General features: G+C 36.3%; 4 protein-coding genes across 5 annotated transcripts in view; 2 read left to right on the forward strand and 2 right to left on the reverse strand.

Moving 5' to 3' along the window:
• The window catches only part of LOC141404107 (uncharacterized), a 29,096-nt gene extending 19,279 nt beyond the window's left edge, over positions 1–9,817 (forward strand). For both annotated transcript variants that reach the window (XM_073987403.1, XM_073987404.1), the window contains exons 3-4: positions 3,279–3,305; positions 8,781–9,817. In XM_073987403.1, the coding sequence (XP_073843504.1) occupies positions 3,279–3,305; positions 8,781–9,574 (821 nt within the window). In that variant the 3' untranslated portion in view covers positions 9,575–9,817. The remainder of the gene's footprint in view (positions 1–3,278; positions 3,306–8,780) is intronic.
• Positions 9,818–16,236: 6,419 nt separating this feature from the next.
• On the forward strand, positions 16,237–18,148 carry LOC141401728 (kelch domain-containing protein 4). The gene is made up of 4 exons (XM_073982117.1): positions 16,237–16,484; positions 16,549–16,857; positions 16,920–17,340; positions 17,402–18,148. The coding sequence occupies exons 1-4, from the start codon at positions 16,371–16,373 to the stop codon at positions 18,106–18,108; spliced, it is 1,551 nt and encodes a 516-aa protein (XP_073838218.1). The 5' UTR covers positions 16,237–16,370; the 3' UTR covers positions 18,109–18,148.
• On the reverse strand, positions 18,112–19,215 carry Pmm2 (phosphomannomutase). Its single transcript, XM_073982118.1, has one exon. The coding sequence runs from the start codon at positions 19,094–19,096 to the stop codon at positions 18,335–18,337; it is 762 nt and encodes a 253-aa protein (XP_073838219.1). The 5' UTR covers positions 19,097–19,215; the 3' UTR covers positions 18,112–18,334.
• Positions 19,216–23,135: 3,920 nt separating this feature from the next.
• nst (phosphoglucomutase 3-like protein nst) lies at positions 23,136–26,729 on the reverse strand. The gene is made up of 3 exons (XM_073980644.1): positions 26,456–26,729; positions 23,744–25,184; positions 23,136–23,678 (listed from the first exon to the last, which is right to left on the reverse strand). The coding sequence occupies exons 1-3, from the start codon at positions 26,554–26,556 to the stop codon at positions 23,571–23,573; spliced, it is 1,650 nt and encodes a 549-aa protein (XP_073836745.1). The 5' UTR covers positions 26,557–26,729; the 3' UTR covers positions 23,136–23,570.
• Between the last annotated feature and the right edge of the window lie 448 nt (positions 26,730–27,177).

Here is a 27,177-nt window from a genome sequence, read left to right on the forward strand (position 1 = left end):
GGTCCATTTCGGACAGTTTAAACAGCCATGAACCTCCAACACGAACACCTAAAGAGTGGCAGAGTCTGAATTCACTTTAAAGCAAAGTTGAAAAAGAAAATGCCTCAAAATAAAATAAACTTCAACGACACTGGTGGTGGTCCATCCTTTGGAGCGGACGGACAGCAGCAAATCTTTTGCAAATGAATTTGGTGACAAATACAGTATGTTCAGTTTAAGTACAAATGACGAACATCCTCCATCTATATAGCCAACTACACCAGGGCATTTCGTTTTTGAATAAAAATGGTTTTTATTTTGCCTTTTTTCTTCCTCTGTCAACTTCGAAACGATCCAATTTTGGCACAATTTGTCCTCTATCAAGTGGACAACTTCCTTCAATACTCTCGACAATGTAGATTGAGCCATGCAATTGTTGAAATCATTGCCATGGGACTTTTGGAAACTTCCGTCCTCCAAGAATCGCAACGCTGCGCACACCTTCAAAAGTGGGGGTATTGCTGTTGATCTGTAACTTACTTTGAAGTCACCATTTAACGTTTCCACAACGTAAACTACGGCATCCTTTGGCAATCGAAAATACGCCTTAAACCTGAAATAATTTACTGATTATAGTACAGATCTTTCCACATGATCATCAGCTTACAGTGCAGATGGCAATTCCAATGGATTCGACTTGTCCCTCAAATTTCTTCTAATAGATGCAATGTCCTGTACATTTTCTTCATCAAAAAAATAATTCCACCGAACTTATCATTTTTTGGGACAGCAAATAAAACTTGACGATCCGAAGATTAAATGGGCAGGTTATATTCCAATCTTGGGTTGTTTTCCAAATTTGCTCGAAAACTCAGCCAAAATATTAAAATATTGTCCAGATATTATTTTTAAAATGTTTTTTTTTTTTTTTTGGCGAATAGAGGTCACAAGTTTGAAAAAAACACTGATCGATAACATGTTTATCGACCACCCAGTTGAGTTGACATTCATGGTACAACATTTCGTCTCAGTCGCGCAGACAACTGACAACGCAATTCAAGTTTAGTGGCAATACAAGATAGACCCATAAATCTCGATAAAAATATGTTCATATTTACAATTATTTTGTTGATTTTTTTGTTTAATACAAACCCAAAAGCCAAAATAAATAGACAAATACACACTAGGGTTATGACTTTTTAAAATTGTTTCTCAAAAATGATTTCCTGTAGTGAGAATAAAAGAACTTTTGCATATAAATGCGTAAAATAATATTCATTTTATTATAAAAAAAGTTTCCGCACAAACCACTTTGATTTTTGAAATGAAAAAAAAAAAAACTGTTCAAAAAATTATTTCCTGTTGCACGATTGAATGAATTTTTGCCTATTAATGGCTAAAATAACTGCTTACAGTGACTTCAAAAAATTTTCAAAAATTCTGAAAAATAAAAGCTTTTTGTGTGGAAGGTTTTTATTTATCGAATCACTTTATTATTAAGATTTTATGTAATCTTAGGCAAAAACTCATCAAAATATCATACAGGGACACCAGGAGGCAGTATACTAACCACCGCGCAACATAAAGGATAATTAAAAGAAATAACAAAGCAGAAAAGACAACAAAACAACAAAGGAGAGAAACAAAAAACAAAAAAGCATAAAAAGAAATTTCTTTTAAGTTATTTCGTCTAATAAAAAGACTCATAAATGACTCCCTAAAGACTCATAAACGATTATAAACATGACTCTAAAAAGACTCGAAAAAGAGTCCCAAATTAATCAACAAATCACCAATAAATGATTGAAATACGACTCGAAAAAGACTTTATATACCATCAAAAAATGGGCAAAATGACTCGAAACCAATGCAGAGGAAGACTCATTTGTGATTTATTTAGAAGAGTCGCCTGAGGTTACCTTTTTCTCCCGACAAAGGAGATCAGAAAATGAGCTCATATTCCAGATTTTTAATCGTGCAGTCGGATCAAAAAAGACTCGAATTGGATTATAATTTTCAAAAAATGCTGGCTGGGATTTTATATATTTGAAATATGTATGGATCTACTATTTCTGCTGATGATTTTCAATGTGGCAGAAGAATGTGTTTTATTTCACAACGAGAAAGAAGCGTTCAACGATGTTCCCTGTATTTTATATTTAAAAGCGATTTATTCGTTTTCTTTTATTAAAACTAAAGTGTGGCATTAAATAGTTATTTACTTCTGTTATTAATTATTCTATACCGTTTTTCTTTCTTTCATCTGTTATTTTTTATGTACCTATGCGTCTGTTGTTGCTTTTGTACTTGGCATTTCAATTAAATAAATAACCACCACCATTTATAAGTGTGTGTATGTATCTTTTTTGTGGCTTTTGGGTTTGTATTTAACAAAAAAGCAACAAAATAATTGTAAATATGAATATTTTTTATCGATTGAAAAAAATGCATTCAACATTTTTTTTAATCAAGAAAATATTTTGTTTTTATCAGGCAAACTGTGAAATATTTTGATAAATATTTTTGTCAATATGTGAAATATTTTATCAGTTTAAAAATAAAAAATCGACAAATATTTCAATCAATATTAAAATTTTATTTTATCAACCTGTATTTTTACTTTGTGATCAAATAATTTTATCGAATTTTGTCAATATGACAATTTTTTTATCGCCGGAAAATCGACAAATTTTTGAATGAATATTTGAATTTTTTTTATCAAATGGCTACAATTTTTTCTGTGTATGCTACGAGTATTTACTAATTTTTACATTATACCATTGATTCATAAAAAGGCAATAAATTAGATGAAACTATTATTAGTAAGGAAATACCCAAACATTTTTTTTTTTTATTAGTTAAAATTTGATTTTCATTATAACAATAAAAATATGTATTTTTGTTAAGAATTATAATATTTTTTCAATTACCCATTTGTTTCAACACCGAAACTGTGTTTTTGTTAATGCTTGACCTTTTCGGCTTGTTGAATGCTATAACTATACACATGCGTGTTTTGTAGTGTATTTTTCGTTGATGTTAATTTTTTCTAAAATTACAGGGTAAGTTCTTTTGGCTTTGAACCTTGATTTTTTGTTATACATTTTTGTCATAATTTTAACCACTCATTGTCTTTTTTTTTGCACCGCATGCACATTTTCTATTAATATATATGGCCTCATTTTCTTTTGATAATTTTATTCATTTTTTTCAGCGAATGTTTTTTAACTTCAAAATATATGTTTGTTTTTTTTTTCTTTAACATGTTAACTTTAACTTTTGTTTCCAATATTTTACAGAAATCAAGGCAAAGAGAAAACCCTCAGGTAAGTAACTTAGCAAGAAAACACAAGAATTTATTTAGATCAGGCCTCGGCAATGGGAGCCCCTTTTGTAGTAGTGTGTAACCAGACTACAAAAAAATGGTATATCGGGAAAATTAAAAAAATGTTTATATTTTTAAACCATGGTGTAAGAAGTAAGGGCCAGAACAGAATCTATCGTCGCTTGCTTCCCCAAATGTCAAATTATAAAGGAATGCCAGAGCCTCTTTGCAAATCTTCTTTAGGAGGCTCTGGCATTCCTTTATAATTTGACATTTCGGAAGCAAGCAAAGCAAGCGACGATTGGTTCTGTTTCTACCTTAAGGTGTTTGCATGAATTACAACAACTAAAAATTTTACAATAACAACGTTTTTTATGAAAACTGAATTGTCAATGTCAATAATTGTATACACGGTTCGTTCAAAAAAATTTACGGAAAATATATGCAAAGATTTTAAATTTAATCTTAGTTGGCTTCGAATTTACTCTATACATAATCTGATACATTCTACACTTTATATATTTATTATGCAGTACTATGTAGAACAGATTAGAAGTCTATTAAATTCTGGAATATTTTGGTTATATCCTAATAAATTCTGACAATTCAGTTTATAAAAAAAATTAAAAACCAACTGATTGCCATTTGCACCCAATTACAAAATGTGTATGTATTCGTTGCCGAGGGCTGATTTAGATATAAGAACTTAGAAATATATAAGCAAAAACTATAACTTGTGACTATTAATTACTAAAATAATGTTTAATCGAATCACCTTATATGCAAGATATTTTTGTAATATTCGCCACTATAGAACCGTTTACGGACTTTTGAACAAATAACGAATCATTAAACAAACATTTAAACACTTTTTATATCCTCAGTCGTAAGACAATTAGTTTCCTTTCGTTTATGAAAAAGACAAATTTCAGCGATTTCGGTAAAACATTGCCGTTTACCTTCAAAATAACGAAATTCGGGAGGTACCGTTCTACGGGGGCTACATCAAAACGTCGATCCATACCGACAAATTCCTGGTGTAAAGTTTTTAAAGTCAAAGAAGACTAAATACCAAATTTTCAATATTTCAGAAAGATAATGTGATTAAAACCTAACAAATGCCTTAAAACAAGAGGTACGCTTCTGTGGGAGATATAGGAAGACGAAATTCGAAATTCGGAAGGTACCGTTCTATGGGGACTACATCAAAACGTCGATCTATACCTACAAATTTCTGGCGTAAAGTTTTTAGACTAAAAGAATACTAAATACCAAATTTCCGATATTTCAGTAAGATAATGTGGTTAAAAAAAATACCGTAAAACAAGAGGTACACTTCTATGGGAAGACGGGACCTAAACTGATAATTCTTTTCTGGAAAATGTTATAACATCATGAAATAATAAAACAAATTTCAGTCATTTCGGTGGTATATTGACGTCACAGCTTTCACAATTGCGAAAATCGGGAGGTTCTGTTATATGGGGGCTGTATCGAAACATGGACCCAACGTAAACTAAATACCAAATCTCAACCATTTCGTTGGTTGGGCCACAACCTTCAAAATACCGAAAATCGGGACGTAGCGTTCTATGGGGGCTATGGACCTATACCGACAAAATTTCATATGGAAAGTTTTATACCTCAAGTGAGGACTAAATACCCAATTTCAGCAACTTCGGAGGAATATTGGGGCCACAACCTTCAAAATAGCGGAAATCGGGAGCTACTGTTCTTTGGGGGCTATATGTAGGCGTGGATACATACCAACAAAATTGGGGGGGATGGCATTTTATATCCCCAACGAATGCTAAGTACCAAATTTCAGCCATTTCGGTGTGATAATGAAGCTAAAACCTACAAAATACCGAAAATCGGGTGGTACCGTTCTATGGGGGCTGTATTAAGGCGTAAACCTGTACCAACAAATTTCTGGGGGAGTTTCGTACCCCAACGAAGAGTAAATACCAAATTTCAGCCATTTCGAGGGAATATTGATAGTTACATATGACGAATTATGGATCTATGCATATGAAACCGAAACAAAACAGCAATCAACCGTGAGGATCCAAGTCCAACTAAAGATTTTCGTTGGAGAAGCACTTGGAAGCAAATGGTCGCCTGTTTCTTCTGCTAAACTGGTCTGGATGCAAATATTCTGCTTGAGCAAGGTAGAGCGGCCAATTCTGTGTGGTACACCACAATTTGTTTGACTGAAGTATTCGGAGAAATTCGAAAAATAACAAGATAAGAGATATCATTGTGCACCATTCAAACCAGTACCTTTTTGACCAGACCGTAAAGCCCTGACTTGGCACCGAATGACTTGATTTAATTTCCCCGATTTACGATTTTCCAGAAGATGCTGTTGAAATGTTCAAATGCCATGTTTTTGGGGTGTCTCAATCGACAATTTGTTTTGAGCGCTTGCAAAAGTGTTCAAGTCATGCTGAAGATGTAAATATTCGGGTTATCACTATTAAGTCAGAAACATTTCTAGTAGGCCTCGTATGTTTAGACGAAATCCGTTTCAGACAACTTAGAGTCGATTTAGCAATGTCGGTCCGTTTGTCAGGCTGGCTGGAAAGGAATAAACGATTCAGTCAAAAATTTGATCTTCGTAATAGTTTGTCCAAACTTACTTTAAGTTCGAAGATGGGTCACATCGGTTCACACCTACGGATACCTCTCCCACAAAGGATCAAAATTTTTCGCTTAAAATGATGCGCATGATGACTGTGGAAGGCAGTAACCGATTTGGTCCCTACCTTGAACATCGCAATATTTTTACGAAACATAGATCAGGTTCGTGTTTGGACTATAGTGGTCTACACCTTGGGGTACCCCCAAACAAAAATTCCGAAAAATTAAGTTTAAGATCTGCTCTCGATTCAATTCGCTTTCTAACAACTTGTATTCCCTGCCCCATTATGACGGTACAAGTTTTTTTTTCAGGGGCAAGTCCATACATCCTGTCATAATGACCTGAAAACTTGCGCTACGACAACGTTTGAACTGGTTACTGGGTTGTTCCAAACTTTGCGTATCGTAATATTTCTGCAAATTTTACATAATGTTCGAGCATGGTACTTATCGGTCCACTCATTCAGGTACCTCCCCCACTAAAGTTCAGAAATATTCATTAACATGGTACGCGCGATATCCCATAAGCGGAGCAACAGATTTGGTGCAAAATTTGGATCTCATAATATTTTGTCCAGACATAGTTTAAGTTCGAAAATTAGCCATATCGGTCCACTCCTCCTTAGGATTTATGTGCACTTTAAAGTTTCTTCCAGGATCCTTTGGAAACTTTTACCGAAAGTACTCCTTACAAACTAGTCCTGATATAACGTTCCAAAAGCTTAAATTTACGTGACTAACTGAAATGACTGGTAGGCGCCATATATATCGAAAGGAATGACTCCCAAAATAAGACCCACTTCTGAAATGGACTATGTCGATCCACTCCTTTAGTTACCTTCTCAGCAACACTTTCGAGCTTTAATCTAAATCCATATTTTTGTCTGCAAGTTTATACAACCAAAGAGGCCCACAAGATACTGAATGTCCCCTTAATACCTTATTTTATATGCTGAGACTACATCTCTGTCGGCAAAGCCTACTGGTACTTTTTTACTCGTTATTTAATTGTTTTTGATTCCCTTCTTCTTCTATTTCTGTATTCTTTTAATTTCTTTTTTTATACCCTCCACCAAAATACGATCATTGTCATTCCGTTTATAACACATCAAAATATTAGTAGGAGGACCCTATTATCCTTGATCAGCATAAAATAAATATTTAAGATATACTTTTTAATTTGGTACAGAAGTTTATATTACTCCTAAGATGTTTGATACTGAAAAAGGGCTATATCGGTCCACGTTTTCATATATTTCAACGTTTTAACTTCGTTATCACACCGAAATGGCTGAAATTTCGTATTTAGTCTTCGTTGGGAGCTTTAGACATTCCCCCAGAAATTTGTTGCTGTAAATCAACTTTTTATACAGCCTCCATAGAACGGTTACTTCCTATTGTCGGTATCTTCAAGGTTCAGGCCTAATTATCACACCAAAAAGGCTGAAATTTCGTAGTTTTCGTTGGGAGCGTGGAGAACTTTCCGCCCAAAAACTTGTTGCTATAGGTCCACGTTTTGATATAGATTCCATAGAACAGTAGCTTCCGATTTTCGGTATTCTGATGTTTTAGCCTTATTATCGCACTGAATTTGCTTAAATTTTGTATTTAGTTTTCATTGGGAGTTTTAAAATTTCCCCCAGGAATTTCTTCATTTCAGTTGGGGCCAAGATTGTGTTCAGTGCCAGCGATAGTTAATGGGATGGCGGGTAGAGTTGTGTCGTTCATGAACGAACCGGCTCAAAGGAACGATTCCGTGAAAAGAACGAACGGATCCGTATCCAGCTCATTCTTTTATATCGTTCATTTAGATCCCCGATGGACGAGTCATTGCTGCTTACAAAATTAGCAGCATTGGTTTTGCAGTCAAAATCTAAACAAACGCTGCGTTAGCCCAAGCAGCACAAATTTCCACACAAAACAAACAATGATTCAGAGATCTACTCTCGCTCAGTAACTCACCTCATTCAGTAGCACATCTCGGTCATTTCTTTCTTTTGCATCATTCGTTCATCTGGTTCTTTTCATATCAAAACCACCACCACTACGTTCAGAAACAAAACCACCCCCATTAGCACACAAACAAGCAAGTAACACAACAGTTGTGTCATTCGTGAACGAACATTTTCAAAAGAACGATTCGGTGAAAAGAACGACGGAGTCGTATGCAGCAGAGAACGAACGACTTCAAAAGAAAATAATACAGTCAAATGTATTGTTGAACGAAAAAGAGCCAACGAACGAAGTAAATGACCCGGATCTTTTTGGTGAACGGAATGAAAAAGATCGATCAGCTCAATGAACGAGATTGCCCAACACTAATGGCGGGAAGGGTCGCTGGCTACATTAAACGGGCGTTTGATACACCTGTGGATGAGTTGACGATCCTTGGTGGATTTGGACTCGAGTCGCTCCGGAGCATAGATCAAATCGTCTGTTTTTTTTTTTTTTTTTTTTTTTTTTGTTTTTTGCTGTAGCAGCAATAAACCTATTCAGAAGTATAGGTTTGAAGCTGGATTGGCAGCCGCTGGCCGAAACACTGTGGTTTCGGGTCAATCCGGTACGAAAAAACCCGCTGCGGTGGGATTGTTGTTTGGCCTTCCGAGCGTATTTGACATTTACAAAACACTTGAGAATATTAGGGTGATGACTTTTTTACAATCTCGTTTCCATGTATCACATTTTGATCAAGATTAGATAAAATCGTACATATAAGGTGATTCGCAAAAAAAACCTGATTAAAAAATATAAAAAGCTATCTTCTATATAATTTATTCAATTATTCAATACTTTTAATCATTTATTGTTTCTGTTTTCCAATTTTCTCTTTTAGCCGAAAAAGATTCGGGATTCCTACGGATTGGCTCTTTGAATGTCCGAGTGAAGAAAACGACCGAAGCGTTCAGCAACTTCTTGGGTGTGGGCAATGGCAATGGGAGCTCAATGCCACCGCCGCCTCATCATCACCATCATCCACACGCAGCCTCAACAGCAAGTCTCCCTCACCAGCGGCCCCATCGTCACCATCACTATCCACATCATCTTCATCACGCTGGTACGATGCGGAATCAGCATCATCTGCATCCGATGATGATGAAAAAATCATCAACAATGATGCCAAAGAAGAGCACACCATCATCAATGCATCATCTGGCACCGGGCTCGAGAGCAAGTGCACCAATTAATAGTAAACAATTCGATTTGCTGCATAAATCTTGGGGTTCTGCCGATAATATCAATGGTAAAAGTTCGAATATAAACAATCCACCAGCAGATGATGACGATGAGGATGACGATGATGAATCCTTAATGCCTCCGCCAAAAGGTCTGGGCCTCGATAGTGTTAAGAAACGTCAAAAGAACGTTAAACGCTCCTCTATAGCATCTAATACCACAGATTCCCCCCGGGATTCCATATCGTCGACTTCAAGTTCAAATTTTAACACCGGTTACAGCAGTATGCCAACTACACCCAACCAATTGCGCTCACCCCTTGGATTGGGTGCTGTGGTGCACAATCTTAATGTGGATTCGGATTCAGATTCGGCATGCGGTTTCGATTCGAATTGGTCCATAAATGGTCGCAGTTCCCTAAGCAGTGGCAATCTCAAATCGACAAAATATTAATGCAAAAGGATACAAGTTTTTATATGTCTTGTGTTTATTTGTAGCAGAGAATGAATACAAAATATCTCATACTTTTATTAGTCCTTAATCAGTGACGAACAAATTTTTATCTAACAAACAATATACATTTTACAATAAATAATTATATTTTAATAAAGAATATATGTATGTATCCCTAACTAATTACATTTACTAATCTCAACATACATACATAAATGACAATAAATATGTACGTTAAAATAATATAATTTTGTTTTAATGGTTAACTGTGGTTCAAGTCCTAAGGTTTAAGTTATTATGTCGTGTGCGCTTCTTAGTGGGTTAAATAGGAAAATAAGAAAAAAATTGCTAATTGTTAATGTACGTGTGTTTCGTATGCTCGCGGCCTAGGAAAGTTGTTGTTGGTGGCCATCCCTGGTATAGGTCCACGCCTTCATATAGCCCCCATAGAACGGTACCTCCCGATTTCGAGTATTTTGAAGGTTGTGGCCCCAATATTTTACCGAAATGGCTGAAAGTTGGCATTTAGCCTTTCTTTAGGGTATTAAACATTCCATATGAAATTTGTCGGTATAGGTCCACGCCTAATTATAAGTATTTTGAAGGTTGTGGCCCCAATATTTTACCGAAATGGCTGAAAGTTGGCATTTAGCCTTTCTTTAGGGTATTAAACATTCCATATGAAATTTGTCGGTATAGGTCCACGCCTAATTATAGCCCCCATAGAACGGTACCTCCCGATTTCGAGTATTTTGAAGGTTGTGGCCCCAATATTTTACCGAAATGGCTGAAAGTTTGTACTTAGTCTTCATTTGGAGTATTAAACATTACATATAAAATTTGTCGGTATAGGTCCAAGCCTTCAGGTAACCCCCATAGGACGGTCCCTTCCGATTTTCGATTATTTTAAGCTTATGGCTTAAATATTGCTCCGAAATGTCTAAAATTTGGGGCTTAGTCTTCATGAGGGCTACATAACTTTCCCCCGGAAATTTGTCAGTACAGGTCCACGCCTTAATATAGCCCCCATAAAACGGTACCTACCGATTTCCGGTAGTTTAAAGGTTATGGCCACAATAATCCATCGAAATGGCTAAAATTTTTTATTTAGTCTTCTATCTCCTCTAAATTTGTCAGTATAGGACCTCGGCCCCCATAGAACGTTACCTCCCGATTTTCGGTATTTTGAAGTTTCTGGTCTCAATATTCCACCGAAATGGCTGAAATTTGGTATCTAGTCTTCGTTGGTTGTATTAAACTTTTCACCTGAAAATTCCGTACAGGTCGACGCCTTCATATAGCCCCCATAGAACGTTACCTCACGATTTTCTGTATTTTTAAGGTTGTGCCCACAACAACCCACTGAAATGACTGAAATTTGGTATTTATGGAGGTAAAAAACTTTCCGACTGAAATTCGTCGATATAGGGCCACGTTTCGATACAGCCCCATAGAACGGTACCTCTCATTTTTCGTTAATCTGAAGGTTGTGAAGTAAATATCCCACCGGAATGACTGAAATTTGTTATTTAGTCTTCCATAGGGTTATAAAATATTCCAGAAGAGAATTATGAGTATAGGTCTGCATCTTTCTATATCCTCCATATGAGCTTACCTCTTGATTTTCGGAATATTGCTTAAGCAGCTGTCCCAAACATATTTTGCAGCAAACATATATGTATTTGTTTGAAAGCAGTCCCAAACATAACATATGTTTGGGTCCTGCAAACAAATATATGTTTGGGTGCAAACAAATTATATGTTTGGGTGCAAACAAATACAAACACAAAACCCACAAAAAAACAAACACATGCACCAGTGGGCGCTTTCTGAGAGCAAGGGAGCGTAAATGTCAATGTGAAACACATTGAAATGTATGCTCACTTGCTCTCAGCAAGCGCTTACTGGCTATCTCTAACATATACACACATTTATAAATGGTGGTGTTTTATTGAAAGGCATAGAAAAAAAAAGCAAAAGCACAACAGACACATAGGTACATAAAAAATTCCAAAGAAAGACAAAACAGACTTTAATTAAAAAAACTGAATGAAATAACTTATAAAACGTAGCACTTTTACAAAGAAAAAGTTATATAGGAACATCGTTGAACGCTTCACTTCAAAGTTCAAATCATCAGCGGGAAATCGGCATCTGGAATCAAATGATTATATAATCTAATAAATAGGTACATCCATATTTCAAATATACATATGTATGTATGTATATGAAGAATGTATTGATGTAATTACCAATATTAAATGCGATTTCTTCCTTGTCCAATAAAATATTTCCATTCACCTTTTTGATTCAATTATAAAATGAATTGGACATTTTATTTACTAAAAAGCACAATTTCTTTAAGAAACGACAAAGCACTGATTTATTCACTCACTTTACCGTCTTTACTCAACGATTGTCTCTAGAACACTGGAGAAAAAAGACCAACATAATTAATACCATTTTTTTCTTTCCCTCTTCGCTTGCTACGTTGGTTAACAACAAAGCACGAAACACACGTGTTTTACGCATGCACATCACAAAACTTCTGCGTCTCCTATTACACCATGTACACAGCTATTTATTTTAACCAGCATTCCGCAGCTGCGAGAGCCCTGTTATTACTCTCTTTGACAAAAATCCTCTTCACCCATAAAAAAATGTTCTAACATAAAAAATATGTTGGTACCCAAACATATAAAATTGAGATATTTTACAAAATGTTGCAAACATATATTTGTTTGGACACAAACAAATTATGTTTGGATCCAAACATATATTTGTTTGCAATCAGTCCCAAACAAATATTTGTTTGGATCCAAACATATTTCTAACATATATTTTTCTGTGTGTACAGGCCGATTTAACTCCCGTCCCAGTAGCGATGATTGTAGAGTAGTAGTGCCTCTAGAATCTTCGCTATTGACGAAGAGATGAGGAGCAGTTTCCGAGTTGCGCAACATCAGCATGGATTCCGAAAAATGCTCAGCATTGCCCGCCATATCCACACATATCAGTCGAGGACTTAACCATGGCAGACCGTGAGACCGAACAGTTATGGTGGCTCTTGACCTATCGAAGGGCTTCGATATCGCCAACCATACCAGCCGTATTTAAAACATTGGATAATCCTCAGTCGTTTGGGGAATTCGGAAATAAGAAGTCGAAGGCCCTAGATATCTCCGGAATTGTTTAGCCTCTATCTTTCTGAAATTCCATATTCTTCAGACGTCAAATAGATCATACTGCACGCGGGTTACTGATTGTACGATCTTGGCGTCAAGTCCTTTCATCTCTACATTGCTGACTTAGTGCGGTTCTTCCATCTGAGGAATATGAAAATATCCGCCGCTAAATCGACTGCCACGCTGTTTACCACTTGAACATATTGGTCGATGGCGTCTTGATTCCGACCACTAACTACACCAATATAATTGGTGAAACGTTCGACAGCATGCTTAAGTCGCCCGCGCAAGCCACATCAATTTGCGATAAAATCAGAAGTAGGAACAAGGTTCTCAAGTCGCTGGCTGGGTGCTGACAAAGACACTTTGTTGACATCTTATAAAGTAATAGGGGTGCCACCGTGGTGCAATGGTATGCACACCCGCCTTGCATGCTGAAGGTCGTGGGTTCGATACCCGGCCAAGCAACATCAAACAATTTTCAACGGTGGCAAAATATCCCTCAGTAATGTAGGCGACATGCTCCACAAGGAGTGCAGGATAACAGAAGAAGAATGTTGGCCACATTTCCTGAGTATTTCAGCCATGTAAAACTTCTCTACAAGCGGTGTCTTAGGACACGCCGTTCGGACTCGTACGGATCCCATATCATTGAGCTAATATGAAGAATTGATATGAGAGAAGTCTCCCTTGTCCCATCTGGGATGTTTGTGGAACAATTATTATAAAGTAATAGGCCGGTCTGTGGTATGCTGTGCGGTACCTGCATGGGTGTTATCTGCAGGTACAAGCGTTTTTATTATTGTGACTGTTTTTATTATATGTTTGTAAATTCCTTAACATGGCTCTGGGTCTATCTCCAGTTATAGGAATGTGGCTGTTTCGATGGTATGTAACCATAGATCTACTGGAGTTAGATGAGTAGATTTGGCAGGGCAGTTGAAAAGGTGCAGTGTATCGTGCTAACATGCTGGGCATATGTTTCGCACGGCGTAATTGATCGTTGTCCTATAGAAATTCAGACGGCTGCACCATCCCGAGCGTTTTTGAGCCAAAACTACTCTGGTTTGTCGTGGCAGCTGACGCTCCTCAGCTGCGATATATGGGGGATGTTCTCCGAGGACCATATTCACATAATAGTTGTTTATGGCATTTGCGACCGCATCCGTGTGAATGCCAATTAAATCTGCTTGATAGGCTTGTTGATGGACCTCTCTTTCTAGACCATAAGGCGATTAGGATGGCTCTCACGATAGCACCCGAGCAAGTACTGCAACGATAGCATGGCATTGTGTTGCTGTACTGGAAGAATCTTTGCCTCCTCATGTAGACAGTCCACTGAAGACATGAGTAGGCATCCTGTTGCAGTTCTAAGTACGTCATTCGGACAAGTTTAAATATTTTTCTTTCACTTATATTCGCGGACGACCGACCTATCGCGTTATATGTGGCCAACAAGGTTTCTTTATCTACACCCCAAGTGCTGCTGGCTAGGGACTTGAGGACCTTGTTCCTACATCTCAGCTTGTCGCAGATACCTGTGGCATGCGCGTACGACATAAACATGCTGTCGAATTTGAGGTCGGAATTTTCTACCATCGACCATTACATTCAAAACTGGTCTCAACTCTGCCGTCCAAGTGGTGGCCGTAAATTTTGTGGTGAATATTTGAATTCAGCCATTCACAAATGATATGCTGGAGGTTGCGGAATACAGGAGAGCTAGAGGTTAAACTGTTCCGCAGATATAGCCCCACCTTGGAGAACTCCCTATTTCACCCAAATGGGCTTGACTTCTTATTCCTAAATTCCAGGTAGGACTGGCTTAGAGATGGTATTTAACGGGTATTTACCCGGTGGTGGTTAAATACCGGGTAAATACCCATTTTGGGTGTTTGGGTATTTAAAATATTGAATCGCCAATATAACATCTTACACCCAATTCTTGGGTATAGGTTGTGAAATTGTTTCAAAATGGACAGTTTTACAATACTTTAAACAAGTGGGTAAATACTTGGGTAAACTTTCTTATATCAATAGTATTAAAGGTATTGAAATTGGAGTCCCGATTTAAGGTATTTTTCACCTATTAGCCACATTTTTCAACCAAATTGGCTGTAATTTGGCACAGTGAGTCCTCGATATAAAATATCCTTGCAAACATTTGTCAACGTAGGTCCACGTTTTCTTATAGCCCCCATATAAAGGTACCCCAATTTCGAGTATTTACCAAAATATTGCGTAAAAACTCGTTATCTGCCGAACAACTTGACGTAGACTAACAAAATTTGGCTCAAATCTTTCTTATACCAATTGTATTAAAGGTATTGAAAATGGAGTCCCTGGGTCCATGTTTTGATATAGCACCCATATAGCCGTACCTCCCGATTTAAGGTATTTTTTATCTATTAGCCACATTTTACAACCAAATTTGCTGTAATTTGGTACAGTGAGTTCCCCATATGTATAAAATATCCTTGCACAAAATTGTCGATGTAGGTCCACGTTTTCTTGTAGTCCAATATTGGTTTCTGAAATCGGGAGGTACGGTTATATGGGGGCTACATCAAAACGTGCACCCAGAGACCCCATTTTCAATATCAGATGTTCTCTTAATATAAGTAAGATTTGAGTCAAATTTCGTCAATTGGTTCGTCAGTTAATTTACCCACTTGTTTAAAGTATTGTATTTACCCACTTGTTTAAAGTATTGTAAAACTATCCATTTTGAAACGATTTCACAACCTAAACCCAGAAAAAGGGTGTAAGATGTTGTATTGCCGATTCAATATAGTAAATACCCAAATAAATACCCACAAATGGGTATTTACCCCGTATTTACCCAATTTACCGGGTATTTACACATTGGGAATTTATCCACTGTCCATCTCTAATTATAGGGAGATGATCTGACCAGGTGTCACGATGGTTATGTCTGGCGAACTCTGACACATTCCGGTATTTCTAGTATTCATTTACCGGGCAAAAAGTGGATCTAGAACTTTTTTGCCAAATATCCGCGTAAATGTATATGTGGGTTCGAGTCCTTGGCTTTCCTTTTTCACTTGCAAATAATTTCCGATCATCAAGCTTAGCTCTAAACGAGAAAATTAATAAAAAATCATTAAAAAATGATCTTCGCCCTAAAAGACAAAATTTCAAAGTATAGTTTTTAACTTACACTATGTTTACATTTACGAAATCCGCTCGATTTCGTCATAAACGTCATATAAATCCTAATAATGAAGGTTAACCCGCCAAAAAGCTCTAAGCAAACGCCGTTTAATTATGTTGATTCTCTAATCATAACAGAGATGAGTGCCATCTATTGAATAAATTTAACAATGAGATGCTTCATAATTTAACACATATCCAGCAGAGCGAACTACTTATTTCATACCTAATATCTCATGTCTCATTCGTAAACAAAAGGTGTTGGCCATTCTGCTTTGCGCCCATATTTATCTTGGTTGTTTTGTTTTTTCCCCTTGTTTCTTCACATTGGGACGTTTTTAAATAAGTTCGGAGCAACAAAAACACGTGTTAGATTAGTTTAGTATTGTTTTTGATTCGGTTAAAACCTGTAAGAAGCTAGATTTTTGTTTTTCAACATGGGCAAAAAGGATAAAAACAAGAAGAAGGGTAAAGGAGCTGAAAAAACTGCCATGAAAACCGATAAGAAATTGGCAGCCAAACAAAAGAAGATGCTCGAAAAATTGGGGGAGGTAATTTATTTGTATTGTAAATTGTATGTTGTTTTTGGCTTTCTATTAAAACGTTTTATTTTAGGCAGATATAGCCGAACTGGTAGCCAAGCTGGAAGCTGAAGAAGCCAGATTGAAAACGGTAACTGAAGAAGTTTGCGCTACACCACCCAGTCCCAGATCAAGCTTTTCTCTAATAGCCCACCCGGAAAAGGAAGAACTTATACTCTTTGGAGGTGAATTCTTTAACGGACAAAGAGTGTGTGTTTACAATGACTTGTTCTTCTACAACATCAACAAAAACGAATGGAAACTGGTAAAGTCACCTGGAGGTCCAGCTCCCAGAAGCGGTCATCAAATGGTCAGTGTTGCCACAGATGGGGGTCAACTATGGGTAAGATTTTTCAAATACTTAACAAAATTCACACTTCACTCTTCTTCGGTATATGCTTCCAGCTATTTGGTGGTGAACATGCAAGTCCATCACAAATGCAATTCTATCATTACAAAGACTTGTGGATGATGAGCCTGAAAACACGGAAATGGGAGAAAGTAAATGCCCCTAATGGACCAAGTGCTCGTAGTGGTCATCGTATGGTTGTTGCAAAGAAAAAGCTTTTTATATTTGGAGGCTTTCATGACAATAATCAGTCGTACCGCTATTTCAACGATGTCCACATATTCTCTTTAGAATCATACACCTGGCTACAAGTTGAAATTGGTGGCGCAGTGATTCCGCCACCTCGATCAGCGTGTTGTATGGCTGCAACGCCTGAGGGCAAAATTGTAATTTGGGGAGGTTACTCCAAATCGCAAATGAAAAAGGATGTCGATCGGGGAATTACTCACACGGACATGTATATATTGACACCAGATAGTAAGTCAGAATTTTGTTAAAAATCGCCACTTAATACCATAAACTTATCTTCTCTCCCCAGAAAACGCTCCCGACTCGACTAAATTCAAGTGGGTAACTAATAAATGTGGCGGTTACAAACCTCTACCACGCAGCAGTGTGGGTTGTTGTACTACCCCCAATGGTAAGGCCTATTGTTTTGGAGGTGTAATGGATGTAGATGAAGACGAAGAAGATGTCAAGGGACAATTTGGAGATGAATTACTGGCGCTGGATTTAACGGCCATGTCATGGCGTCTAATTGAAATCGTCAAGAAAACCAAACCTGAGAAGAAGGAAACAAAGGCGGGTGCAACGGACATTGAAATGCAAGATGAAGTGGCAGCCAAACCACAAACCACCGTCACATCAGATGGAATCTTTACAATAACTGTGGCAGGTCCCACAACATCGCAACCCAGCAATGTGCTGCCAAAAGTTCCCAGTTTATTCCCCAATCGTAGGCCCAAAAATGTACCATCACCTCGTATGAACCCTGGTATGTGTGTCTGCAAAGGTACTCTGTATATATACGGAGGTCTATACGAAGAGGATAGCAAACAGTATACATTCAATGATTTTTATGCCTTGGATTTGCATAAATTGGAGGAATGGAAAGCTATTATACCGAATGACATGAATGCCCATGATTGGATAGATAGTGATAGCAGTGATTCGGGCGAAAGTGATGATGAAGATGACGACGACGATGATGATGAAGACGAGGATTCAGAAATGGATACAGAATAGATGTTTTAAAGAGCTTAATAAATTTTTTTATTTACAGAAATTTGTTTCTTTTTTTACTTTCATAATGCATAATTGATTGTAAATACAAGGCTGATTAAAAATTAAACGGCTCTTTTGTTTTGAATAACGCAACACGCAATAGTTTAGGTATTGCCTTCATCCATAAACAATTAACAAAAAAACTTTAAATGCACTTCGTTTCATTTGGAATGATAATTCAGTAATATTAGTTTATTCCCAGTAATTCCTTCAAGATGCACTGAGTATCATTAGGTGTCTCCACTTTGTGGGATATGGTACGAGGATCAATGAAGATCTCATAATCATTACCACCAGGGTCAGTTTTATCGCCAAAGAAATGAATTTCCTTAAACTTGTAATTGGCCTCAATGTAACGCAAGGAATATGTCTTGTCCCAGCCTTTAGGAAAAACATCAAAACTAATTTGTCCTCCAATACTGTATGTCAAATCCACATCGGCAAACTCCTTCTTCAACACCTCAATCATTTTGCTGCGCACCTGATGCTCCTTATCATATTCTGCAAATATATTGCGTTCTTCTCTAGAACATTGCCTTCCAATGGGACAAACATTCATCATGCCATTGCGAAATTCCAAGAATGTACCTCGTTTAAAGGGCAATTCTAATTCGGATAAATAACGTAAAACGTAGTTTATAAAACGCTGCAAAGTAGCTTCACCCAAGTGTTTGATTATATTTTGCTTTCCCATCTCTTGGCCTTTATCGATTTGCACCAATCCATTTTCAGGGAATACAAAATCAAATTGGTCTAAAATTTTACGTCCATTCAATTGTTCAAACATTTTTTCCAAATCCGAACCTCCCACAATACCAATGGTAGCGCGTGGCTTGACCTTATTGTATAGGAACTCTTCGAAGTCGTTAGTTACAACGGAACGGGGCATGGTCAAGGTACCGTCTACATCGAATAACAGCAATATTTCATCCTTTTTTAATGTCGTCATTCTGTTAACACTTGTTGTTGGATACTTTTCCCCCTAACTAACTACTATTGAGCCGGCTCGAGATAAATTTAACCCCACGTATTATTTGCAAGTGGCTTTTTGTTAATTCTTATCAAACGAATTATTCACCTTCCCATATGTTTACAGTAGTAACATGATAAATAACTATATATGTAAGGGTGTTCCCTAATTCTTTGCGTATGCGTACAAAAATAAATAGAATTAATTCCACTTTTTTAATTTTTTTTCAATGTTTCAAAAAAACATAAATTGTAGAATCTTTTATATTATGGGACAGACCATGGTACAATTAGAAAGGTAGATGACTCAGCCCAGCTGATCGAATCTAAAACGTCAAAAAACTAGGAATTCGCCATGAAAATCAAAACAAAAAACCATATGATTCGGTAAGTAAGAGATAGCATGTCTACACTTTATAGGCAAACACAAGCGATAAAAAAAGACAACAAGAGACCATTTGTCAAAAATTTTGACAGTTTACATATTTCATCCTTTTTTAATGTCGTCATTCTGTTAACACTTGTTGTTGGATACTTTTCCCCCTAACTAACTACTATTGAGCCGGCTCGAGATAAATTTAACCCCACGTATTAGCTGTGTCTGGTTACCCTAAAATTTGTAACAATTTGTACCAATTGTTGCTGGAAGTCGTCTGTTAACACAAAAAACCAGCAAAAGAGAGCGATTCGAGAGAGACATTTTAACAGTTATTTCACTGAGAGCTTGCAAATTCTTGCTGGACAAATTTCTTCTAGCAAGCACTTGCAAGCTCTTCTTCTTCCTGAAAACAATCAATCAGCCGTTTTTAGTTTTTTGTTGATTTATGTTTGTGAACATTAAAAACAATTTTATTGTGGAAATAACATAGTCTAATTGTATTGTTTTATGGAGAACAAATTTGTAAAGTGGAAAAATACTTTTTTGTTTCATTTTCTTTTTTATTTTTAATAAAATACAACGTGTTTGCTTCCTTTGTTGGCGGACAAATTGTTCTGTTTTGGCAAGTCAGCTGATTGCTTGCTGGTTTTTGCTGGGAAGGTGTCTGTTTACTTTTTACAATTTTCTAGCAGAAGAGAATAAAAACCCCTTACTCTCTGAGAAAGTTCTTGCTGGACAATTCTTGCTGGGAAAGTAACCAGACAGACTTATTATTTGCAAGTGGCTTTTTGTCAATTCTTATCAGACGAATTATTCACCTTTCCATATGTTTACAGTAGGAACATGATTAATAACCATATATGTAAGGGTGTTCCCTAATTCTTTGCGTATGCGTGCAAAAAAATAGAATTAATTTCACTTTTTTAATTTTTTTTCAATGTTTCAAAAAAACATAAATTGTAGAATCTTTTATATTATGGGACAGACCATGGTACATTTAGAAAGGTAGATGACTCAGCCCAGCTGATCGAATCTAAAACGTCAAAAAACTAGGAATTCGCCATGAAAAATCAAAACAAAAAACCATGGTACAATAAGAAAGGTAGATGCCTCAGCCCAGCTGATCGAATCTAAAACGTCAAAAAACTAGGAATTCGCCTTGAAAAATCAAAACAAAAAACCATATGATTCGGTAAGTAAGAGATAGCGTGTCTACACTTTATAGGCAAACACAAGCGATAAAAAGAGACAACAAGAGAACATTTGGCGAAAATTTTGACAGTTTACATGACTAAAAAAGTTGCTTTGTTGTAGCAATTCGCCGATGCATCTACCTTTCTTATTGTACCATGGGACAGACCGTATTAAAGTAGTTAAACTCCAACTGACATAAAAGCGCATTCTCGGAAGTTTTCATTGAAAAATTTCATGAAAATATGACGCATAGATCGATTTCCATAGACCCGGTCCACACTAGGGTAATTCCATGGATAAAATTTCTTGATGTTATGCGTTCTTATAGGCTGTTTATATTATAGTTTTTTTTCGCGTTAACCTTCCTTATGAGGATTTGTTTGACGTATATGCAATGGAATTGACGTTTAAAACCCAGTGGGTTTGTTAAATCCGGTTATGTACAAACGTACTCATGGTACAATAAAGTAGAGGTAGGCCAGGTATGAAAATCACTGAAAAATGCCACCGTGCAGCCATGGCTTAAAACGTCAAATGGCATGGTACAATAATAATGGTAGATGTATCTGCATATGGAACTTAGAGCTTCACTTTTTATATGTTAAAAGTGTCATATAGAGTAAAAACCACAGTCTATACAGTCGGACACTCAGCCCTGACTATTTAGTTTGCTGTCAAATACATTATTGTGACATAAAATACAAAGGAAATCGAATCACAATAATGAACAATCTATTATATTTGTTGTCAAAAGTTGTTAACAGAACACTGAATGGCCGACCTTCTGTAGGCCTTGGTAAAAACATTTCTTTAGCTAGACTCCAGAATATTCTTGTTGGAAAAGTGTTCCAAAAATAGCAAAAATTCTTCCCAAACTTATGACAGTGAAAAATGTCATTCACTTATTTTCTACTTGACAAGTTTGGCTAATCTGACATCGTGATTTCTGGCATCCAATTTGCAGATAAATGTCAGCAGAATTTTTACAAAAGTTGCAATTTTTACATTCCCGTACTTTTGGAACAAATTTAAATTAATTCGTATGTTTTGCTAAAAAAATCAACAATTTTATTTTGCCACGCGAATACACACTTTTTGTCCTTGTTTTCAATTTTAAGATATAGTGTTGGAACAATTCAGCGATGCATCTACCTTTATAATTGCATAATGTCAAAAACAGTACAAAATGTCAAAACTGCTTTTGACAGATTAGGCCATAAAAAGAAAAAATTGTAATCAGCTGTTAGCTGTGGCCTACCTTTACTTTATCCCACGGCAGCGGTTTCTTACGTACCGGATTGACCCGAAACCAAAAGTGTTTCGGCCAGCGGCTGCCAACCCAGCATTTTATGCTGTTACAACAACAACAACAAACATAATAGATTGTTCATTATTGTAATTCGATTTCCTTTGTATTTTATGTCACAATAATGTATTTGACAGCAAACTAAATAGTCAGGGCTGAGTGTCCGACTGTATAGACTGTGGTTTTTACTCTATATGACACTTTTAACATATAAAAAGTGAAGCTCTAAGTTCCATATGCAGATACATCTACCATTATTATTGTACCATGCCATTTGACGTTTTAAGCCATGGCTGCACGGTGGCATTTTTCAGTGATTTTCATACCTGGCCTACCTCTACTTTATTGTACCATGCATGGTACAATAAGAAAGGTAGATGCATCGGCGAATTGCTACAACAGTCTTCTATAGACAAGAGAAGACCCCCAAATCGTCACTTGCTTTGCAAATATCCGAAAATGGCTTAAGTATTGGCTTACGTCACAATAGTGAATTTTTAAGAACGTCAATTGCCTTGCAAATATCCGAAAATGGCTTAAGTATTGTATTTCATAAAGCCGTAATACTTAAAAAATGCTATGTTCTTCAAAGCAAACAACAAAGCTATGTTCTTCAAAACGTCACAATCAAGGCGAATTTACACCATGGTCACAATAGTGAATTTTTAACGCAGGTAAAAATTAAACATGTATCATTTTTCATTCTGATGCATTTAGTTGCATTTTCGAGAAACAATGCATAAGTGTGTAAATGAAATATTTTGACGAAGTTTGAAAACTGCAAAACATCTAACTATTCGGAAGCCAACAGAAGTCTTTAAGCCCTTCTTTTATATATAGATGACATCCAGACGTCTCCTTTTGTCTACAGAAGACGTCAATTTTATGAGAGCTCATAAATGCAATAAAAAGACTTGCCGTATTTCGACAAGTTAGTGTGGCCATACATGTTTTCTTTGCCTTGATACTGCTTTGTCTCACATTATGACAACGTAATGTTGCATTTGTGAAAGTCAACCAATTAGCTAATTTCATTTTAGCTATATATCCATATTGCTTGGAAAATCTATACTTACTAATTTTTGTTCCTTGAAAGTTTCGAAAAAATGATGTCCCAACTTTAATAACAATTCTCGCATATAAATAAATGCATGGAATAAAATTGTTTTTATTTTTCTACGATACACATACAAACATGTTGACGAAAACATAATAAAAAATTCAGCAATTTGTGAACCATATTTAGATGATAAATAATCTCAACAATTGATATAGTGTTGATCAACTGACTAAAAACAAATCTTTCCTCCTAAAATACTATAAAAATGACCACATTCGGCAATTTACAAATAACACATATTATATATAAATATAAAAAATCACATATCTAAATTATAATGAGATTAACAATATGTTGGTTGGTCAGTTGATGATAAAAAATCACATATCTAAATTATAATGAGATTAACAATATGTTGGTTGGTCAGTTGATGATAAAATGCTGCTTTACAAAATATCAGTTTTTTAGGCAGGCAACAATTTTAGTATGTGACGCTGAATTCATGAGCGGTTTTTTTAGAAATGAGCTTTCACGGAACTATTTGGATGTACCAACTCTGGACCAACACCACCAGCCATCTTGTGCACCAAAATACCGACATCATAGGCCAAATTTTCACAATCCTAATGTCAAAGAATAATAATTAATGTCAATAGTGGACATTTAAATATAGTTTGGTACAACTTACCTCTTTTGTTGCTGCTTCAGCATATACACGAACAACATCTTCAGTTCCCGATGGTCGCACAAATGAACGTCCACGTTTATAGTTGGCAACAGTATCATTTATGGCTTCTTGCAAACCCACTGGAGTTACACAAACTCTTTCAGCATCACTTGTTGTTATGACATTGCGATCTTGTACTTTAATTTTCAACTGCAAATTAGGTAAATCTTCGTAACAGCCCAGCCAATCTTTGACATCCCAACCCTTATGGTTAAGTATGGTTTCAACCAGTAACATGTCCGAAATAGCATCACCCACAGTCTCATTAATAACATCGATAATTAGTAGGAATTGTTTCGCCTTATCATTCCCTTCTTCAGCAGCTTTCTTGATCAGATTCTTGGCATTTTCACTGAATATGACAGTTCCATGGCCATTGGCTTCAAAATATACACCAATATCGAATTCCAAAGCTTTGTGATGTAAATGCTTGACACCAGTTGGAACACAGGCTACGGGTACTTTTAATTTATTAACTATGTAATCTGTTGAGGCACCATTTGCATAAGCTGTCTGCACCAGACCCAAATTAAGTTCTAGACCACATTGTTTTACCATATCCATGAGATAATCGGCAATTAAAGTAGCAATACGATCACCATCAAGTAAATGGAAGACACAATTCTCATCGGTGAAGAAATATACGACACGATCAGCGTCTCCGTCCACACTGATACATCGAGTGTTTGGTTCTGCTTTGGGCATACAGATGGGAACTTTCTGTTGCACCTTAACATGATCGGCTCCACATTCATGATTAATTTTTCCATCGCCCTTATTGAAGACCTCAACTTGTAGGGTATTGTTCATACGTTTAATAAACTGCAACATCTTGCGTGCTCCAACGCCATTGGCACCGTCGAACAGCAGCAAGTTTTTGTAGTTGCCATTTTCTAATTTATCACCTCGCAGGGCATTGAAAGCTGTAATAAGTTTGTTGTAATAGCCCTCTTCAGTTGGTTGTCCATAAGCACCCTTTGTATTGGCGGCCACAACATAATAGTGCATCATTGGTGTTGTGACAATACCAAATTCCTTAACGTTGCCCTTCAGAGCAATAACCCCATCGGCCACTGCCTTTAGTAAACGTGGACTATGATAACGATTATCCATGCCCACATAAACATTTGAGGAAGAACTAATATCAATGTTCTGTTCTTTGATTATTTTTGCCACTTGTTCTTCTAGTTCTTGGTCCGTTACATTTGCCAAATCGGTGGCAATAACTTCCCAGCTGGGGTCTAACATTTCTCCCTTGGGATCAATAAGTTTGACGCCATTATCGGGTTCAGGATTGTGAGAAGCGGTAATCATAACACCAATAACGGCGCCACCAAGTACACGGGATCTCAATGTGGCCAAAACACCCATACGGAACATTGTGCTATCCAGTTTATCAGCGCTGTTATTAAAAAAAAAGAGTGTTATACATTTGTTTATTTTTATTGTTATCATTTTAAACAATTGATGGCACATGATTGTCTTAATGATATGTGTCCCTATCTTTTTCGATCGCTATCAGTAAGTACTGCTGGTCTGATATAATAAATAAGAGTGAGATTCTACACCAACCAAAAAATTTGCAATAAGTGGTTAGATAGGGCAAGATGAGCTTTTACAGCTTTTTGTCGGGTTAACCTTCTTTATGAGGATTTATTTGACGTTTGCGTTATGGAATTGATTGACCTCTGGACATTGTAATATTATTAAGAGAGATATACAATTATAATGAAGTCTCATTAAAAAACCAATGTCATTTTTACCTTCTCATAGAAAAATACAAGTCAAATTTGGTTCAACGAACCAAAGTGCATGGTGGCGCACGGTTGCAAGGAACGCATTATAATCGACTAACTTTTGCCTTCAAGCGAAAGACGAACGCATGTGCATGCAAAATTTATTGGGTTCGAAACTCAACATATACACAACAGATTTGTAGTGGTCATATTAATAATTCTTCTATTGAATTCATGCTGGACAATTAAATACTACAACAAATGTACAAATGAAATGGTTAAAGAGGTTGAGAATCTTGTCAGTACATATTCCAACTGACAACACATGAACAAATAAAAAACTGCAAGAAGGAGAACATATTTGTTTTTGTTATAATTTCATATCGATTTCCATGAACTAAATTTTGCCCCCCTAACAACAACTTTATTATTTTTTATGTTGTAACATGGTGGATAGATAATTAAGCTCAATGAATTCCTATAGCAGTACTTTAACTAGTTTTCTTTTCCTCTTTACCTTGATACCATACCACTTGCTTGCAAGCAGTGCATAGTTTTGAGGTGGCAAAACAACTTGAAAAGTAAAAGTGTTGTTATAAACACATTCCAGTTGTGCCCAATTTGTTGGATGTTGTTGTTTTTGTAACAAAAACCAGACCACTTGGCATTTAGCTCTTGAATCAACAATGCACATGCCAGCCAGCTACGATTACGATCGATTTCTTTGTTCAATCAGCAGGGAATCGATTCATGTGTAACACAGATTTCCATCATCACAATGTTATGGAACATGAAGATTAATTCCCGAATTTCTTTAAGATGATTGTTTTTTAAATATATCTAAAAATAGATTTTGACTGTTAGCCGGTTTTGATGATTTTTCATATGTATTTCGTGTGTGCATGTTTGTGTGGTGGACAAATTATATATTACTCACTTTCCACGGAATCCAGCTGTTCCATACTGTATACGATCGGTAGATTTCTTCTGGTACATTTCCCGGGCAAATGCATACACTGTTCTTAAATTAATCGACATTTTGATTTAGTTTTATTTTAAACTGTGTTTAATTTTATTCAATATTTTAAACGGAAAAAGTGATTTTGGAACCCTCAATCCTTCAATCAATATCGACCCAACTCAACCCAAAACAAAATTCCAATTGTCTGTCAAATTAAAATTCATGTTACTTCAATTCAAGGGGCTTAACTAAAAAAAAACGTTGACGCCAAACATTACATTCAACTGTCAACGTATAACGTATAGTTAAGAAAACGTAAGTGTGCCTTATTGAAGGCCACAAACAGATAGGGCCTTAAATGTTCGAATCATTTTTCATTTAAATTTTTAAGTCTACGAAATCCACTGGATTTCAAATTGCATTTTCATAGCGTATACAGGGTTTATTTGGCGTATAAGTCTTTTCACTGGGAAGGTTAACCCTATTAGATCAATATAGTTAAAAACGCCGTTTGTAGTATGAAGATTTATTTCGACATATACACGATGGAATTGATATTTGAAACCCAGTGGGTTTAATAAATCCGATTATACGCATATATGGAAAGAATTAACTGGACTTCACACTGTGTTGCCATTTTGTTCACAAACAAATTCTGACCCTTTGTTGTGACGATGTCAAAAAACTAACAGCACATT

This window comes from Musca autumnalis, unplaced genomic scaffold (assembly GCF_047663935.1).
Source record: "Musca autumnalis isolate F117 unplaced genomic scaffold, ASM4766393v1 scaffold_4, whole genome shotgun sequence".
In the NCBI taxonomy this organism is placed as follows: Eukaryota; Metazoa; Arthropoda; class Insecta; order Diptera; family Muscidae; genus Musca; species Musca autumnalis.

Bases quoted from the DNA above. Each gene is read 5' to 3' on its own strand.
- LOC141401728 (XM_073982117.1), top strand. From the start codon at position 16,371: ATGGGCAAAAAGGATAAAAACAAGAAGAAGGGTAAAGGAGCTGAAAAA. The intron at 16,485-16,548 runs GTAATTTATTTG...GTTTTATTTTAG, and splicing joins TGCTCGAAAAATTGGGGGAG to GCAGATATAGCCGAACTGGT. The intron at 16,858-16,919 runs GTAAGATTTTTC...ATATGCTTCCAG, and splicing joins CAGATGGGGGTCAACTATGG to CTATTTGGTGGTGAACATGC.
- Pmm2 (XM_073982118.1), bottom strand. From the start codon at position 19,096: ATGACGACATTAAAAAAGGATGAAATATTGCTGTTATTCGATGTAGAC.
- nst (XM_073980644.1), bottom strand. From the start codon at position 26,556: ATGTCGATTAATTTAAGAACAGTGTATGCATTTGCCCGGGAAATGTAC. The intron at 25,185-26,455 runs GTGAGTAATATA...TTTTAATAACAG, and splicing joins ACAGCTGGATTCCGTGGAAA to CGCTGATAAACTGGATAGCA. The intron at 23,679-23,743 runs GTAAGTTGTACC...CTTTGACATTAG, and splicing joins CTGAAGCAGCAACAAAAGAG to GATTGTGAAAATTTGGCCTA.